General features: G+C 37.0%; 1 protein-coding gene across 1 annotated transcript; it reads left to right on the top strand.

The window, feature by feature from the left end:
• The first annotated feature begins 6,865 nt into the window (after positions 1 to 6,865).
• Positions 6,866 to 10,168, top strand: LOC139739207 (probable oligoribonuclease). Its single transcript, XM_071649821.1, has 3 exons — positions 6,866 to 7,174; positions 9,076 to 9,374; positions 10,048 to 10,168. Exons 1-3 carry the CDS (start codon positions 6,881 to 6,883, stop codon positions 10,166 to 10,168), a joined length of 714 nt encoding a protein of 237 aa, XP_071505922.1. The 5' UTR covers positions 6,866 to 6,880.
• The last annotated feature ends 8,817 nt before the right edge of the window (positions 10,169 to 18,985 follow it).

Raw genomic sequence — 18,985 nt, 5'->3', positions numbered from 1 at the left:
CCGGTGTCTTTTCACACTTAATTTCTGAAAGAGAAATCAATTTAATACTATGTGGGGCAGTTTGTTCCCTTTGTCTTTGCCCTTAGGTAAATTCAAGATGCATTAACAGCTGTGATGGTGATGATGTTGTGAATGATAATAATCATTATGGTAATAGTGGAAAAGAGCCGATGATTATCATTTGTTACGACAGCGAGACTTGTACAAAGAAAAAGCGAAGCAATGTAAATCAAACAAGAACCAAGTGCTTGGAATAGTAAACCTGTAATAAGTGGAACGAAAAACAAAAACATTCTAAAAGTGCACGAGTCTTTACGAAAATGGTTTTCATCCTATTTTCTTCTTTTTGTTAATGTATGTATACCTTTGCAAAATTCAGGAAGTATGCCTTTACAAAGTCTCATAGGTTTTAATGATTTTATGAATAGTTAATATCTATACGCAGAACGAACATAAGGAACGTTGATATTTCGTAAATTGTTTCTCACATAAAGCTTGTAAAAAATTATCTTAAAAAAGAACGACAGAAGACAGTACTGAATGCATGATGACGTATTGTATCCCAACAGGATACTCTGCGTGAATATTTATTGACGAATCGACGGCTTTTTGTTTGTTTAGTGGCGGGTTTTTTTTTTTCGCTGTTGGTAAAGATGATAAGACAATTTGGACCTCTCCGGATTAGAATACATTTTTAAATGAAGAGGGAAACTTGTTCAGAATCGCCCGAAGGGCAATCTATACGGACTACAAGAATGAAGGAAACAAAATCAAGTATATACGAAGAAGTTTTCTGTATATTATAGGCACGGAGCCTACATACCTGAGAATGAGAATGCCATTCAGATACTGTATGCAGAAATAAGTGATATCAGCATGACAACTATGTAAATCATACCTTAGTATTCTCTTGCTAACGGCTATATCCTATATTTGAATTCAGATTACATTACTATGTGTATTTATAAAGTGCCTTGGACCGTTTTTCTTTCCACGTGAAAATGTGAATAAGCATAACAAGCTCAAAGAGTAAATCTGTCCCTATAAAGTATCCCAGTTACTCCTTGGACTTGACGCGATACGTTTCAAATGGCGAAACTTTTCATTGTCTTCCGTAGAAAGTTGCCAAATGAATATCTGTACATAATCCTATAACACAGACAGATTACTGTTATTCTGCATAATTGCCCCGAGCAGTTGGGATGAATCCCTGTAATGTATAGCATTCTGTGATAATGTATTGCAGCCGGAATTCATAAAGGTAAATTACATTTGATAATCAGTAGATTCTGCAAATATGCAATTGAATGAATACACGTGACAAAACGCGTATGCAGCAGCAGTAGGCATATGTATCCAAGAATGATGGCAAGCTGGCACAAGCATGTGCAATGTATATGTATAAGTTATGGTTGTTTTAAGAGCGCGTTGTGAATTTTGTATCACTGTAAATGCTTACGTACCTTTGTACACTTTCTGTTGTTATACTGCCCTTTAGCAGTTAAGTCAGGGCAGTATAAGATGTTACATTATATTGATTTCATGCATAATGTTACATTTTGTAGATCTGTGCTTACACGTTTTCGGGGATACATTGTCTGTGATGAAATCCGTCTATAACCTGGTTTTGTCGATCGTTCATTGAGTAAAGTTTGTGAATAATAACAGGGGCATGGACCCTTGATATTCCTATAGGAAAGAATTGAAAATTATATTCTTATCCTTCCACCAGAATGATTTTTCCAAATCGGGCTGTGCCTGTATATTCCGTCGACACAAAACTTCTGCTACCTGATAAATGTGTAGAATATGGTGAAATTTTATCATTATTTCGGAACTCTAACCAAGCGTCGATCTTGCTTATATCCTAGTGTGTATAGTTTGCGCTTTTTATTGTGAATATGAACACTTTCAACGCCAACAGACCGATGGTTGTGAACAATATTGTGAAAATAAATAAGGACGTCAAGTCCAAAAACACCTCCCTCCCGAAAGTGAGAAGAAAGTTGACATTGTTTATTTCTATATGTGTATGTGTTTGCACTCGTGTACGCGTATGAGTATAGTATTAGGTGTGCGGTGTAAGGGTGTTTGTGAGTGTGTGGCCACATAATTTAGGTGATGCAGCTTTAAAAAGCGAGAATTATGAGGGAAATACATGATTTTTTTTTTTTCGTTAATAAAGAGAACTGCATGTATTTCGTTTAATTTTTTTCTTAATATAATTTTGTTTCAAGATGTCCCATCCGGAAAAGTTTATGAACTTATATTTTTTAAGACCGAGAAGCACAACGCTTTTGATGAAAGTCATGGAATTTTAGTACAATACTTAAGATTCAAGATTCAAGATTCAATTCAAGATTCAATCATTTATTGTCTGATTATGGAGTTGTTCATACGAATGGTTTTTTTTTATTTGGTTTTATTGAAAATAATCAGTGTTCTTTTTCTAAGCAAAAGGCAGAAACATATAAACATTATTTTTTCTTCTCTTTTTTTTTTTTTTTTTGGGGGGGGGGGTTGCCTTTGTGGCCGAATATTATTGACACGTTTAAAGTGGATTGCTAGTAACTGATCAGTGGGAATTAGTGGGAATGCTGGGGGATGATTGTTCCAATCCTTGTGGGATTAATCTAAGAATACATTATATATCTATTGTGTGAAAATTTGCTTCAGAATGGTCTCATATTCAAGTAATGTGCAGTTCAATGTTTTCAGGTTAGCATGCCTGTACAGTGACGGGGCGATCGTTAATTGAACATTGAACTGCGATATCGTTATCGTTGGAAAGGACCCTTCTACCAAATGTTATACAATAATTTGTATGTTGAAAGATTATACATATATTTAGATTTAGGTCGGAAGGTGCTATTCCTACCTTTGAGGAAGTTTATGAGAAGATAATAGAATATCGGGATAAAGAAAAATAAATCGCTTTAAGAAACAAGATAGGGTTACATTTGATGAAATGGGAAAAGGTTATTTTCGGAACAAGGGCTTATAGTAAGTGTTTTTGTTTTGATACGTATGGTTAGTAACCGCTGTTAATATTATGATGTTAGTAGCATATGCATGTGTTTTTATTTAGCTTTTTTTTTAATTACTACATACAGAAAATTGGTAATTTTTTTTTTCAAATATTTTAGTTATTTCATCGCCACAACAATCCTCTCAAAACTACATCAGGATTAGTGTTCGCATGACAGTAATGACGGGATGAAAACGGGGAAAATGGAATACTATCATCAGGAAAAATAGCACCCGCTATCAAAACACATTTGTGGCCAAAATCGGAAACTGGAAACCGAAGACTGTTTTGTTTGCTCAAGTTCTGGGCTAAATTTAAGAGCACTTGTCTATCCAAATCCCGTCATTCCTATTTTTCGTCCTTTTATTTCCTCCTCCTTCCTCTTTCTCCTTCTCTTTCTTCTTTCTCAATTTTTTATTCTTCTTTTTCTACTTTCCTCGTATTTCTCTACATTACTCTCATACCCTTTTCTTCTACTGTCACCAACCTCTGCACACATTTTCATTTTTGTAAAACTCTTCCAGCCCCAAATTAATTCTTAATAATACTATCTTTCACTTATCCCCTACCTCCGTCATGGTCTCCGGACTTTTGTTTGTTTGTTTGTTTGTTTGTTTGTTTTTGGATGAACTCGTGAAATTAAATAGAAAATAAATAAAAATTTATCTTAATCTTAATGATGAACATAATGACAACAACACCCACAAACTGCAGCTCTGTGTAGACTAGATGGTTTGTGATAATTTTCCGTGGCATGCAAATCAATTCAATATTATTTATTCAATGAATCAATCAATCAATCAATGAATGAATTAATATAAGTTCTGAAAGGTCATTGTTTGATAAAAATCCACACGTTCTGCGTTCTATATACACAGTACTTGACTTTGATGAAAACAGGAAACAAATTACGGGATGTTGAATTTGCAATTATAATGAAGAGTTTTATTGCAAAATGGTCTGAGGGCCATTTTTAAACATTTCAAAATAAGTTCATCGTCAGATACATCAAAATTAGATCTTTCCAGTAATATCTAATTTGTAACATTACAAGGAATATTCTAGAAGTTATGATTAAAGATATTCTGTATTTTCTTATTAATTACTTTTTTTAGCAGCAGGCTCAACTTACCAAATATTGAATTAGCTCGCTTTGCGATAAAACCCTTCTAGTTGATATCATGAAAATGTCATCACCCCATACCCCTCACCACCGTTTGAAAGAAATAGAAAACTTATATATCTTGTAGTTATTCTTAAGCTCGATTCTATATTGTTGGAACTTCAAATCTGTCACCATAACTTAATGATCAAATAACGGTTTATAACCAGTGATAAAAATCCTCAAACCTATATTGTGCACGTTATTGGGTAGGTATGGCAGGCAAAGAATGGAAGGTATGTGGCATCACATACAATGTATGATATCTACATAAAATGTGTGTGGGGAGGGTCAATGTGTGTGATGATTGATAAAAAAAAAACCAACAACAACAGGAAATCAAGCGTTTGGTTGGTATTATTTAAGATATTTATACAAACACCATGCCGCTAACCTATGGCAACATTATCCTCTAAAATTAGATTAAAGTAAACAAATCAGAGTCTATTATGCCCTGTTATTATTACTATTCTTGGTAAATTTACCGAGAACTTGCCATGTAATGAAAGTAAAAAAAGCACAACAAAACAAATTTTTAGTGGAAATGTTCATTTTCACTCGTTTTAGAGTGACCTCAGAGATCACTCCAAAATCTTCGAGTGATTCTTTAGGTCACTCCAAAATGAGTGAAAATGAACATTTTCACTAAAAATTCCCTCCAATTTCACTCTAAATTCACTCTTTTTTGTATTCACTCGTTTAAGAGTGAATATTAACGTTCTCTCGATTTTTATTAGAGAGTAGTTTGGCCTCAAGAACGGTTTAGTTTTGAAATAGGAAAAATGAGAGAGAGAGAAAAAAAAACTAACACATTATCATTCTATGTTCATTTGAGGGGGTCTTATTTCCCCCAGTCGGGTAACACACACACGAAATCGTATGGAGCCTACTAGCTCATACACAATAATAATTGTTTAATGAACTTTTCTGTGTTATCTCAATTGTGTATTGGGATTGGGCTCTTCTTATAGGTTCGCTCAATGAATAACTTCCGATACACAGTTGAGTAGAATTATTTTGAAGACTCTTTATTCGAGAGGTGTCTTATGGCATGTCCACTTCCCTCAAGCTTCAGAGTCCAAAATTTAACAAATCCTTTTTCGAATCATACAGTTTGTTCGCAAAAACCGATAAGTCCATTTTTGAAGATTTTGAAGTACGGTCTCTGTCATAAAGTACAAAATAATACCTTTTAAATGATATATTGGTCATTACATATAAAGGTACATTTTTGAAGTTATGGTCAAAAGAAGCAAAATTTTTCTTATTATTCTCTTTATTTTTCTTGAACTTTAATCGCAAATATCTCCATTTGGCAAATGTGGACTTATCGGTTTTTGCGAACAAACTCTTCATATATCTTACATCCGTGATAGATATTTTTTATTAAAACATACAAACAAAGGATGGGGTGGAGTCTTAATGATTAAAAAAGGTTTTCAATTTGGCGAAACTTAAGTTTTTATGGAAACAAAGGCGGGACTAGTTTCAGAAAAGAAGGTATGATGTTTTTGGATTTGGACTCAACAACAATTCTCGAATGATGACTTACGGTAGGACAGGATGTTCGGATTTGACTCAACCAGCCTGGTCGTAAATTGCGGTTTTATTGAAGTTATTCCTTTATGTAAGAAGAGGTCATTGACTGGCCGGAGGTGAAGTGGCATATTCGGTCATCATAGTGGAATGGGAGGCCTTGGGGTAAATGTATCATTGCACAACATCCCTTTTGTTTGAAAATTAAGACTCCTCTCCAATTGAAGAGTTTGTTTGCAAAAACCGATAAGTCCATATTTGCCAAATGGAGATATTTGCGACTAAAGGTCAAGAAAAATAAAGAGAATAATAAGAAAAATTTTGCTTCTTTTGACCATAACTTCAAAAATGTACCTTTATATGTAGTGATCAATATATTATTTAAAAGGTATTATTTTGTACTTTATGACAGAGACCGTACTTCAAAATCTTCAAAAATGGACTTATCGGTTTTGGCGAACAAACTCTTCAATTACTTTGTGTGTGTGTGTGTGTGTGTGTGTGTGTGTGTGTGTGTGTGTAGGGGGGGGGGGTTCAACTACAATAATTCAGTATATTGGGTGACAAAATTAAAGATGATTGACAGTATTCGAAAACTTGTTTGTGAAACCATTCATTATTGTTTCAGTCTCAAATCATGCTTTCTTTCTCGCATTATAAAAATAATCATTATACATGAAGTACTTTTTTGTTTTGCATGATACATAATTATTGTACTTTATTTTCTTCCGCTTGCTATACATTCGCCATACATAATGATGATACATTCTATATTAAAAAAAAACCCCAAGCTTTATATTGATTTAAAAAAAACAACAGCAACAACATTGAAACAACACAAAACGAAACAACCGAAGAATGATACCTTTTCCCAAATTTGATTCTGGTATAGCGCCATCTCGTGTTTAGATTTCGTCTGGCACACCAGTGAATGCCCATCATCATTGCACAAGAATTTTGTCGGAGCTTCAACGTGGAACCACCAGCGCCATGCACGGATAAAACTGAGCATCGAACCATCGGTTACTGCTGCCACCACTTCGCCGGACAGAGACTGGGCTGCGTTGACCGTCAACACACGGCTGCACTCTCTATACCAAGGTCCCTAAACTGAGGTAGTTAGTGAACTTGAGAAACATCTCGTTGAATCATCGATGTTTTTGTCAAAACTCCGTCACATCTTCCATCCTCAGTATTCAAAGAAGTTTGTCTGCCAGCGTGGTATTACGTGTGCCGCCGCTGCGATGAGTAACAATCACCATCATCATCATCATCACCACAAGCACAACCAGCCCGCCGGAGGAGGAGGTCGGCCAAAGAAAATTGAGGAGATGAAAAGTCGCCTCGTGTGGGTTGACCTCGAAATGACGGGACTTGACGTGAACACATGTCATATCATAGAGATGGCTTGCCTTATTACAGACCAGGACCTGAATGTAGTCGCTGAGGTAAAGTTTTTGATTTTGGTAATGAACAGACTGTACGACATGGCCCCGTCATGGGTCACATGATCAATAACTTAAATTATCAAGTTATTATTTCAGGGCTGCCAACACTGGAAACTAGTCTAGTTGAGAGTGAGACTCTCATAGGCCAATGCTATAATTTAGGACTCTAGGAGTCAAAATGAGTGAGATCAATAGAAATGCATGCAAATAAAATAAAGTTTTAGAGTGAGAAAGGACCAAAATGCGTGAGTCTCACGCTCAATGCGTGAGAGTTGGCAGCCCTGTTATTTTCTAGTCTGGAATCTACACGATGATCAGGATGGTACAGTAAATTAAGCTTGGTACTTGGGTAAGATCCTCCTGAATACTCCCACTGGAGTTTTAACTGGAGGTGCTGGAGGGTGGACGTTTAAACAATTACTCTATTAAGTTAACATGATCTCTTTAAATTTAGCTAAATCAGTGTGTGATTACGGATCGAAGAAGGAAGTTCATTCCATGCATTAATTGTGAGGGGAAAGAATGAGTTCCTGTGAACTCCCAGTCTGGAGGTTTGGTACTTTGAACTGAAGGGGATGAGAATGTCCGCGTCTACTTCTAATGAGCTTGGGTTTGGTGTGTGATATATAGTCAATATCAAATCTATTATTTAACATTTTGTGAAAGCAAGTCAGACTTACTGAACTTACTGAAGGGCCGCATCCGTCTTGGTAGTGTACCAATGTAGTGCGGCTAGGGTGAGGGGGGCTATTCGCCGTTAGTAACCCATTGATAGTCTTAATTCTGTTTTGAAGCTGTTTATTGACGTTGCATGAACTGCTGCTGGGGGAGATTGTTCCAGTCTTGAATTACCCTTTGACGGAACGTATATTTCCTGGCTACAACATGTGTTGCTTGTGGATTTTGAGTTGGTGTCCTCTTCTGCTCTGATGTGTTGTGATGTGATGTCTTGTGCTCTGACGATGTACTTCTTGTCTTGCTTGGAGTGACTTCCATCCAAGAGAGTTCTGTTGAGTGACGCTAGATTCTATAAGTGCTAATGATAGAACGTGCAGCTTGTCTCTGGATTCTTTCAATGGACAAAATATTTTTGTCAGTGTAAGGATCCCATGTGGCAACAGCGTATTCCAAGTGTGGTCTAACTAAGGTGAAGTATAACTTTTCCTTGACAGTAGATGAACAATGATGAAAATTCCGCCGGACAAAGTTCAAAACACTCGCAGCCTTAGAAGTTAAGTAATGAGTATGGCAATTCCAGCGTAGGTCGTTATGGATTTTGATGCCTAGGTACTTGATCTCCTTGGTTCCTTGGAGAGTAACACCACTGATGTTGTAGGATGTTTTGCCTGGAGACCTCTTTCTGGTAACGCGCATAGATTTGCATTTGGCAGGGTTAAACTGCATGCCCTACAGGTTTGTATCTGTGAGACCATTTAACCATTACGTCAAGGTCTTTTTGAAGATCACTCATATCATCCAGTGATTTAATTGGGTGATATAATAAACAATCATGAGCAAAGAGCCTAGTAGTACTGGTGACTTCTTTCTGGATGTCGTTGATATACAGTAGTAGCTGTAGACGAGTTTCAGCATTATCTGTTTGATGCTGTGGCCTATAAGATTATGGTAAGCTGGTAGCTGTGCCTCCGCCTGCTGCTGTTCCTTTTCTCTCGTCCAAAGGAAATCCAGTCTTTGGACACAAGTCTTGTTAGACTAGATGTTCTAGATCTACATCCATGTTTTCTCTGCAGGGATTTCCATGTGGGCTCTATCTACAGGTTGTCATTAATAACAGTTGAACACTTGGGGCAGGTTTGACTGTTTGATATCTATGAGGTGCAGGCTTGCCAGATTATGTTTTCTTATTAGATGAGTGATTCTAATTTGCACCTTCCTACCAGGGACCCAATCTCATTGTCCACCAGCCAGAGGACGTGCTGACCAGCATGAATGACTGGTGTGTCCAGCACCACACTGCCTCGGGCCTGGTGGACGCCGTGCGGGCCAGCAAGACGACCCTGCAGCAGGCGGAGTACGAGATGCTGGCCTTCGTCCGGGAGCACACCTACCCCAAGCTCTGCCCGCTGGCTGGCAACAGCATCCACGCCGATAAGGCCTTCCTCGTCAAGTACATGCCACAGTTCATGGACCACCTGCACTACCGCATCGTCGACGTCAGCACGGTCAAGGAGCTGTGCAGGTGAGTGCCTCATTATCATTATGACATGCTTGGCTTATTAGTTATAAAGAGAAGTCTGGCATTAACCTTTTGACTACTGCAAGTGCCCATTGTCACAGAAAAACACAGAGAAATTATTTCTGCAAATGACTGTGGCATGCTAAGCCCACATGGGGCAGAACAGTTTCGAGAGATTTCAGAGAGACTTGGCGCTCAAGGGCAAGAAATTAATTTGTCAACTACTGTTTCTTGAAGTCTGGTGGTGATAGAGTTTTCTGTGTGGTGTCACTGATGATGATCCGTTTGACGTCCCTGTCGATTACCACCATCTTTTCCTCGGGCCCATAACACTAGACTTTGAGACACAAAATTTTTGAAGAATCATCACATTTAATAGCCATACATCCATTAGTGTTGTAACCTGTCAAAAAGAGAGATTTAGCTCATATTTTTAGTCAAATATATTTAGGAATAATCAAATAATCATCACATCATCAATTTATTTGCAGCATGTATTCCTTTCTGAGTTTGAGATAAGATCTTGTAAACAAATTATGTTTGAATATTCACTGTATCACCACTTTCTACTTGTTCTCTTAAATATGTTATAAACAAACCAATTTGGTTGCTGTTTAAAAAGTGTTTGAATTAGAGCTGTGCCAAACAAGAAGTCATGTTGTCTCGACCCCTTCAGGCGGTGGTATCCAGAGGAATATGCGGCGGGGTATCAGAAAAAAGCGTCTCACAGAGCCCTGGATGACATTAAGGAGAGCATAGAGGAACTCAAATACTACCGACAGGCCATCTTTAAGTAGATGTGGACGGGGACCTCTCCACTACGACTGCCACCACCACCACCACCAAAAGCTTTCTGGCCGCCCCCCATGGGTCGATGACCTTTGAGATGGAGGTCATTTGACAACCGCTTTACCAGGGTGAGATCAGAAGACTGACAGTTGCCCAGTTCAGCTGTGTGCTTGTGGAGTGTGCCAGTGCAAAGGACTTATAATCTTTCTCTCTCTTTTTTTTTAGTTCTCTCCTTTTTTTAAGTGTGAGAGTGTTTGACTTTTTTTGTGAACTTTCTAGTGGAAGGTGATATGGGTTTTATAAAGAAACCAGGTGATGTAGAACCATGCCATCTTATAATTTTTATCAGGATTGGCTCTTCAATGTCTCAGCATCTAATTGTTCTTTCTAGCTCACTGAGTCTTGAAAGCTAGAATCTGTCTCGCACTCACAGAGTGCATATTTGTGTCACATTATGGCAAAAAGCCAAAAATGTCAGCGAAAACAAGTTGTATTGGCATGACAGACCATGGTATATGGTAACAGGGTAGGTAGGTTGTTGATTTTTGTGTTTTTAAGGGAAATCAGATACTAGCAGAGTTTGCACATACACAGCACACACACACACACACACACACACACACACACACACACACACACACACACACACACAAAAGCATTCAAGGAGGCAGGTATGCATACTGCATATAGTGCATGCACACACATACATTTACACACAAACAAACACATCCACATCAGACACACACAATCTGTGCATGCAGACAGGAACACTGATGATAACAATTGTGAGAAAAAAAGGGCTGTCGCAACATTTGGCAAACATGATGGTGATAGTGAACATCTTTTTTTCATCAAAATGGTTAGGATCTAGGGAATTTAGCAGACTTGGTCTGTGTACACATTAAAACTTTTTCCCCCTTCTCTTTTGCTGAATGTATGCCAGATTTGTGCTCAAGTTGCCTTTTTTTTAGCCTGTTGAGGACCGTTTGATTTTGCTACAACACGCATTTCCCAGACCAAGTATACTTGGGACTCATCCTCAATGGGTTAATAGCAGTGGGAAATGTAAAAGAATTTAAAAAAAAACCATCTCCTCAAATTTTGTCAAACAAATGTTGTTGTTTTGTGTTAGTGGTGAAATCATCTTCCACTTGCTCTGATAACGAGAGTCATTTATCCAGTAAATGAGGTACACTGTACTATTTAGAGCTGTAAAAACGAGTGGCAGGCTATAACAGGGAGGCAAGTTCTTGATCTGCATAGTGAATCAGCCTGTTTTTTGTAGGGAACTCTTATAATGACTACTTACGTGGAGAACTGCCATTTGATACTTCTAACAAAAATTCACATTGGTTTTCGCTGTCTACAGGTATTGTACATCACAGACATTTGATCTGTATTCTGTGCAAGGAACTGTGCAATATCACAATTGTAATCAAAACAGCACCTGATCAACTTTCTTTCCCTTAGAAAAAAAAATAGAGTAATTTTTAAGGAGTTACACAATGTATGGGCTTTATTTGTATCAGTATAGTTAAATTACCAGACTTATTTTGAGAAATGATTTAATAGTAAATATTAAAAAGTACTTTCAATTTCAAAGCTTTCCCAGCATTATGTTAGATTTGTGGTGCATATGAAACCTGTGCTTTGAAACAGAATGCCTCTTCTTCTTGCAGAATTGTGACATTTTTAGCACAGGTTTGGGCCAGTTGGCAAAACATATATTGAGTACATCTGTTTTCTTTTTTTCTCTCTCTCAAATAAGTGGCTTCAAAAAAGCATGACATGAATGTGATTACTGCTACTGTGTATACTCTACTCCCATGAATTCTCCTAATATACTTGTTAGATGCAGTCAGCATACATGAAACCTTGGAAGCTCTGCTTTTTGACATGTACAATGTGTTACAGCGATGTCATGATCTACATGTATTAGGCTAGCAAATGTACCAATCAGGAGTTGATTTTGTTGAAAATACTGATTTCACTGTGTTTCCAAAAATTGTGCTTGCTTATCAGAGGCATTTATTACATCCTGGATTATTGTCATTATTTTATTTTTTTTCAGCAATAAAGAGTTGCTGTTTTGACAGAATGTCCTCATGTGAAAAGTGGGTCTCCTTGTAGTGCCCATGCATGTACTGGCCTGATTTGGGTTAAATTGTGAATATCTACTGCCTGTGCTGGAGATACCTGTTATATTCATTCCTGTTTTGCCGTTTGAAATAATGTTTACACTCTTGCCTGTATTGCATCTGATTTGTACCTGCATGTACTTTACATTGTAGTTAGTTGAAGTGTATGTACCTGAATGTCTGTACTCTAAAAAGCATTGATAATACTGAATTGAGGCATTAGGTGTCGTTGCTTTACTGTCAAGAAGGTATCGGCAAAAGAATTCCCGTTCCTCTGGTGCAATTAATTCCGAATGTTCTATGTACGTGTGCCGCGGCTGCCTTTTTTTTCTTCTTCCTTTTTTTCCATTTGAAGCTTGACCAGATTTGGATGTTGCAAAAATTGATGTAAAAGAAATTGAACTTTTGTTGGTGACTGAACAGGTCAACAAACTTTACTGGGGAACTGAACCATTCACAGAGCTGTTGATGTAACCGATGTATTCATCATGACTTAAAGGTATCATATAGTTTTGGTTGAGATGTAATTTCAGGTTTTTAACATTTTTGGTGAGATAATGAGAAACCTCTTATGAAATATGAAAGAGCATGTAATTCTATGAGGAATTCAACGTTTATTTCATGAAAATTGGTTTTGAAATGGCTGAGATATCCAAAAAAGAGCGATTCTGATAAAGTGTGGGACCCACACTTTATTACGATCACTTTGTTTTACTTTGTTTTTGGATGTTTCAGTCATTCCAAACCCGATTTTCATCAAATTAATAAACTTTGAATTCCTCTTAAAATGGTATACTCTGTACTTTATCATAAGTGTTTTCTTGGTAACTCGCAAAAAGTTAAAAGCCCAATTCTCATCTCCACCAATACTATACTATCCCTTTAAAATTTTGTAAGACATCCATTATGTGCAGTTGTACCAAGTCCTGTATGTCAGTCATAACAGCTGGCTCATAAATGTAAATATATTTATATACATGTGTATCTGGCCTTTATATGTAATGTAATGATGGACTGCATCTTTTGGCCTGTTTTAACCCATTACATGTGTGAAGTGGGTGAACCATGTATTGGAACCTTGAGGATTTATTGTGCCACGTAGGCAAAGGCTTAATGCTTTGCTAGCATCGTAAGGAGTTGTGACTACAGTATATGCTTTTTTTTTCCATGATGCAGTAATGACAGCAATACATAGCTTGTAATGAGGGATAATGTTTTGCAAATGGAAAACAGAAACACACTGCAAGTTAGTCCCGAAAATCTTTGGTTAAGAACTTTAAGCTATTGAATTATCGACTCACATGATGATACATCTGTATGTAGAATATCAAACAACCCTGTGACAATATCATTTTACACAATATTTTGCACCTTTTTTTTTGCTTTCTTTAATCATATTTATATTATAGAGAAGAAGTGTTTCGTATGGTTGGAAGAATTTGTGTGTCTTCCAGCTTCTATCTTGACAATGAAACTTACATTGCTAGAATGCTGTAGATACTTCCAGTAGTGGGTAGTGTAGATTAGGGAAATGATCTGATTACTGAATACAGAAGTAGGATAAATTGCTTCTCTGTCCTGATCATATGGAAGAGGATGTTACATGATGAGTTTTAAAGGAGACCTCCGGATAATTTCAGACTTTTGCATTTGAAGATCTATAAATTCCAGTTATGAATACTGGATACAGAGTTACAGAATTTATAGTGGTTGGGATAAGTGATAAAATAATAATGTCCAAATTCATAACAAATCACACTGAACAAGGATGATGACATAGCAGCTTCACCATATGAATGCATGATTGGGTGCTCATGGAAGCAGAACAAAAGAAGAAAGCACGCATGAATTCTACACAGATGAGGTTGTTATATATGAGTCTCCTACTTTTATGTCCAGCCTTGTTCAGTGTAATTTGTTTGGGGTTTTTTCAGAGTATTGGTTTAGCTGCTCAAGGACCACAATAAATTCCACAAATCTATGCATGGCACTATCAATTTATCTATGTTGTGAAATTAGGAAAATAGTCTGGAATTTCCTTTTAGAAGTAAAGCTCTCTGTCACATGTGGACAGATATTCTGACTAGAGTACCATACAATGGCAGACATGTCGTAATTTCTAAACACGGCAAGTAGTTCTTGCGCACATCGAGTTGCCTCCATGATTGGTTGTTAACCCTCCGTGTGCTTTGAGTATCGATTGGCGGAGAAAACCATATAGCATTGTACACACTGTCCAAAGTGCCTGGCACAGAAGGGGTTAATCACCTGTCTGGTCTCCTTGCTTGTCCACACTAACCAGAGTACATAATGGTGGAGTCTGTGTGTAATCGTACATGTGTGAACGGACCTCTAGGCCTGTTTGTATTCCTTGAATTCTACTTTGGCCAGTATTCGTGTATAATTATATCTCCTCTCATCATTGTAGATAGCCCACTATGATATGAATATAGCATGCAACATACACTGTGATAGCACAAATAATTATAAAATGTATACAGGGAAATGCATCAAGACATTTCTGTACATAATAAAACTTTAGTTGTTATAGCAGGAAATAAATGGATTCATATGAAGATAAATATAGTGTCATCACCATAAGAAGACTTGCCGAGGCAATAAAAGAAAAAAATGTGTTGTACAAAGATATACAGTATGTAGAGTTTAGAGTGAAGATTTTGTTATTCATGTGAAACTGAAGGGATTATTATAGCAGAGAACGATTAAAAATACGGGTCTGCTGCTGTCAAATGTGGATCAGTGTCATGTTTTGTGCTCTGTACAGTGTGGTCCTGTGTCTTTGATCTACAGTAGTATAAAGTTTATTGGTTAGAGGACAACTGGTAATTACATATATACTGTAAAACGAGAAGTGTTCGTATGCATTATAATTTCGCAAATTTAGCGAGCGCCAAGATTCGCGAAGTTAAAATGCACGCGAAATTTCTTATCTACACTATATGCATTGAACGCAAGAGGCAATTCGCGAAAATTTCTTGCCACGAAAAAGGCCGTCGGCTCCAATTCGCGAAAATTTCGTGCAGCGAATATATCGCTTTACAGTAGTACAGTTGACTCTATTAGAATACTTGTTTATGACAAGTTCGTGCTATAAAATAATGTATTATTAAAAGGTTCGTTTCTCGTGCCTCAAAATTCAAAGTTTCTTCATTGTCTATGGTGGGTCAATTCCAAATCATAAATGTTGACATAAGAAGTTATTTCTGTGATGCAAATTTGAGACAGAAACTTTAACTTTAGTCTTCTAGAATGTGTTGCATCGATATGCATGTGGATTGAGTGAAGGCAGCAATATCACTAGAATATATTAATTAAAGTTTGATGAAAATCAGACAATCCGTTTCAGAGTTATGAATTTTCAAAGTTTTGTGCAGTCACTGCTGGATGAGAAGACTATTACAGTTTGTGACGCACAGTGTAGAATGACATAAGGAAAATATAAGAGAATTTCTCAAAACTTCATTTCCTGAAAAAAGTACATATTCCCTCGACTTGTTACTGACTTATGTTAAGGATAATTCTATTCCCTCTGCGTACTGAAAGAGGCAAGTATAGTGCTCTTTTACTATGCGAGAAAAGTGAAAATATGTTGAATTTCCATTAAATATTATATATATCATTTTACGCATGTGATATCGCAAGCTGTAGTAGTCTTCTCATTCAGTGATGGCGGCGCTGAAACTTCAAAAAGTCATAACTTTTGAACGGATTGTCTGATTTTCCTCAAACTTTCACTGATGTGTTCTACCAGTACTGCTGCATTCACTCAATCCATATGTATATTAAGGTGAACTTGTCCTTTAATGATCAACTAACATATTTTGTGATTTTTATGCATTTGATAAAGCTACTGACACATATATACATTTATGTACATTGTACATGTACAACTGTATGTCCACATTTGGGCTTGAATGAAAGGCAAGTTGTTTTGGTTTTTTTTTTTTTCTACCTTGTGAAAGGCGTTGATTCACAAAGAAAAGTGAAAATGGCATAAATCCATAGAAATTTGGTCTTCTTGGATCTAGTAGGATAGTGGGCAAGAGGAGTAGAAGTAACAACAGGAATTTGAGGTTTATTTTCACTCTTTCGGTGTATACAGTATTGACATAGATTACTGCTCCCACTTCACATCAACATTCCATGGCACAAGACCTGCATACACTACCTTATACACTAGCTCTTGGAACACAATTTTTCACCATACTAACATACAATTCAGCTGCCGACACACATGTAAGTGAGTGTAAGAATCTTGTTCTCAGCTGCACTGTTGTAACTTAATTTCATGCCCTTTCTCCACCGCCTTGCCATGTTGTAAAAACAAGAAGAAGAATATTTTGCTATATATCACACCTATTGAAGCCTAGCACTAGGTTAAAGGTACATTTCAATGAAAAATGTAATGTTGCTTTAAATATTCCTCCAAAAAAAAATTTTCTATGAATTTCATAGTCCTTGGTGCAAACCAAGCTAAGTGGTACAAACATTGTCTTCTAAATGGCTTTAAAGGTTTCAATACAACGTATTTCATTTGTGTGGTTTTGTGATTTAAGGCACTTATTTTGGTAAAAACTGACTGGATTCTGTTCTAAGTGACTGGAAAGATATCAAGTTCCCAAACATCAGTTGAAAAAAGATATACATGCATGTATACGCACCATTTTAAATTTGCATACATATCATTATATATCAGTACACTGTACAATGCTTCACAGGATGCAGATCCTAATGTCCCCATTTGGTACAGTGCCATGTTTACAAAGCATGGGTCTAGAGTTGTAGACCATAGGCTACAATTGTATAAGGGCCTAACAAACACCAAGTATGAAGTAAACTGGACCAGACAGACACAACCATTTTACACAGGCTCAAGTTATGCTATCTTTAGTACATGTACATTGTACTTGACAGCAAGTTGTTCTCTTCAAGAAGAAGATTTTTTCAGTCTTTTATTATTTGCATCTCCATCACTAGATGACAGATTGCAAAAGGCCACATTCAAATTTTGTTTTGAATTTATTTGACACACTATTCAAGAGCAACATGTGGCAATTTTAAGATATAACATGCATATTGTTGAATTATGAGGAAGAAAAACATAATCTAGTTGTATGTACAATGTACAGTACATTCTCTGATTGCCAACTTCATTCATATACTGTGTTTTTGTTTTTCTTATTTGGTACTTTGATATTTGACAAGCAAAATTCTTGGATTCAAAAGGGGCCTGAGCTTTCGATCCTAGAAGAATCTTTGTCAGAGGCAAAATGGCAAACAGGTAGGGACAGCAATCACATATAAGGACTACACATAAGAAGAACAGTCAGGGGAGGGCTAGGGACACAGAACAAAGAAACAAAAGGGGAGGGTTGGAGGTCATGGGCAAGGAGCCCAGCAGGTAAAGGAAGAGGGATTAGAGCAGGAGGGTGGACAGACAAAAGGCAGAGGAGGGTCAGTAATGATCCAGAGGACCATGGGGGCAACCTTTGAAGGATAAGGATGAATTGGGAGGCAACATCAAACAAGATGAGGAACAACAGAAGGATAAAGAAAAGAAAAGAGTGAAATAGCAACTGCAAGGGGCGGGGGGGGGGGGGGGGTGGGTGTCTGAGCAGGCAGCGAGACCTTGTGTAACAAGAAAGGGCAACAAAATGACTGAAGAGTCACTCAACAAGTGCAAGTTATCAAACATATCAAAGTGTATATAAAATAAAAGCAAAATTCTTGAACACATTCCTTTCTATCTCCTTAATTTCTGTCTCCTCCGACTCAAATGCAAACAATCTGTGAGCTTGTTGGTCAAACAGGCAAAAAGTGATTCTCATGCACTAAACAGCAGTAACATCTGCCAAAAATGAGTACCTTCTTTACTCTATGAACCAAAAAGATAAACTGTGTAAGGATCCATCAGGAAAAGCAGCAAATCTTCCCTATTCTTTTTCCTCTTTTATTGTTCTTACTGAGAATTTCTTAGACTATCAAAATACAGCATATGATGATCATTATTTCATGAGAGATTGAGGCAGTACAAAACGAAATGGACAAGAACTTTCAAAACAGATGCCTAAAAGATGATGAAAAGAATCAATTGCCACAACGATCTGAGTTGATAATGAACAAATATCTGAACAAAATGAATGTTGTATAGATCACACATTTAGCAACTACCGTGCAATATTTTGCAAATTGGGACCTGTAAGACGATTTTGCGAGAGGTTGACTTCGGGACTAAGAACCAGAGCGACAGAACAAGAAATACCACTAGCATTCTTTTTTGAGAGAAATAGTTGGTAATTTTCAACCTTACAGACATTATACAATGCATTTGCGTCACATTTCAGCGAGTTCTTAACCTTGCAATTATCAATCGACTCGCAAAAACTGGCGGAAAACAAGAACACTGCAAATATGCAGCATATACTGTACACTTGACTCAACAACCAATTACCTCACTATCCTGCCCACCTTCACCAGTCTCACTTGATATTATAACATGTTTTCACTTCAATGAAAGACTTCATCACCATCTCAAGGCTTGCTAGAAAGACCACACTCTGAGTACAATTAATGTAATTTGCTGTTAGTGTTGGTAACATAAGGCTGCATATGAACAGGTTATTTCTGTGTTTAACATATATATTCAAATATATACAGCAGTGTACA

This window comes from Diadema antillarum, unplaced genomic scaffold, assembly GCF_040938485.1.
Source record: "Diadema antillarum isolate AM-2024a unplaced genomic scaffold, OU_Dant_1.0 seq00000788_RagTag, whole genome shotgun sequence".
Taxonomy (NCBI): Eukaryota; Metazoa; Echinodermata; class Echinoidea; order Diadematoida; family Diadematidae; genus Diadema; species Diadema antillarum.
The sequence above is the reverse complement of the archived record's forward strand: the minus strand, read 5'-3'. Positions and strand labels throughout refer to the sequence as shown.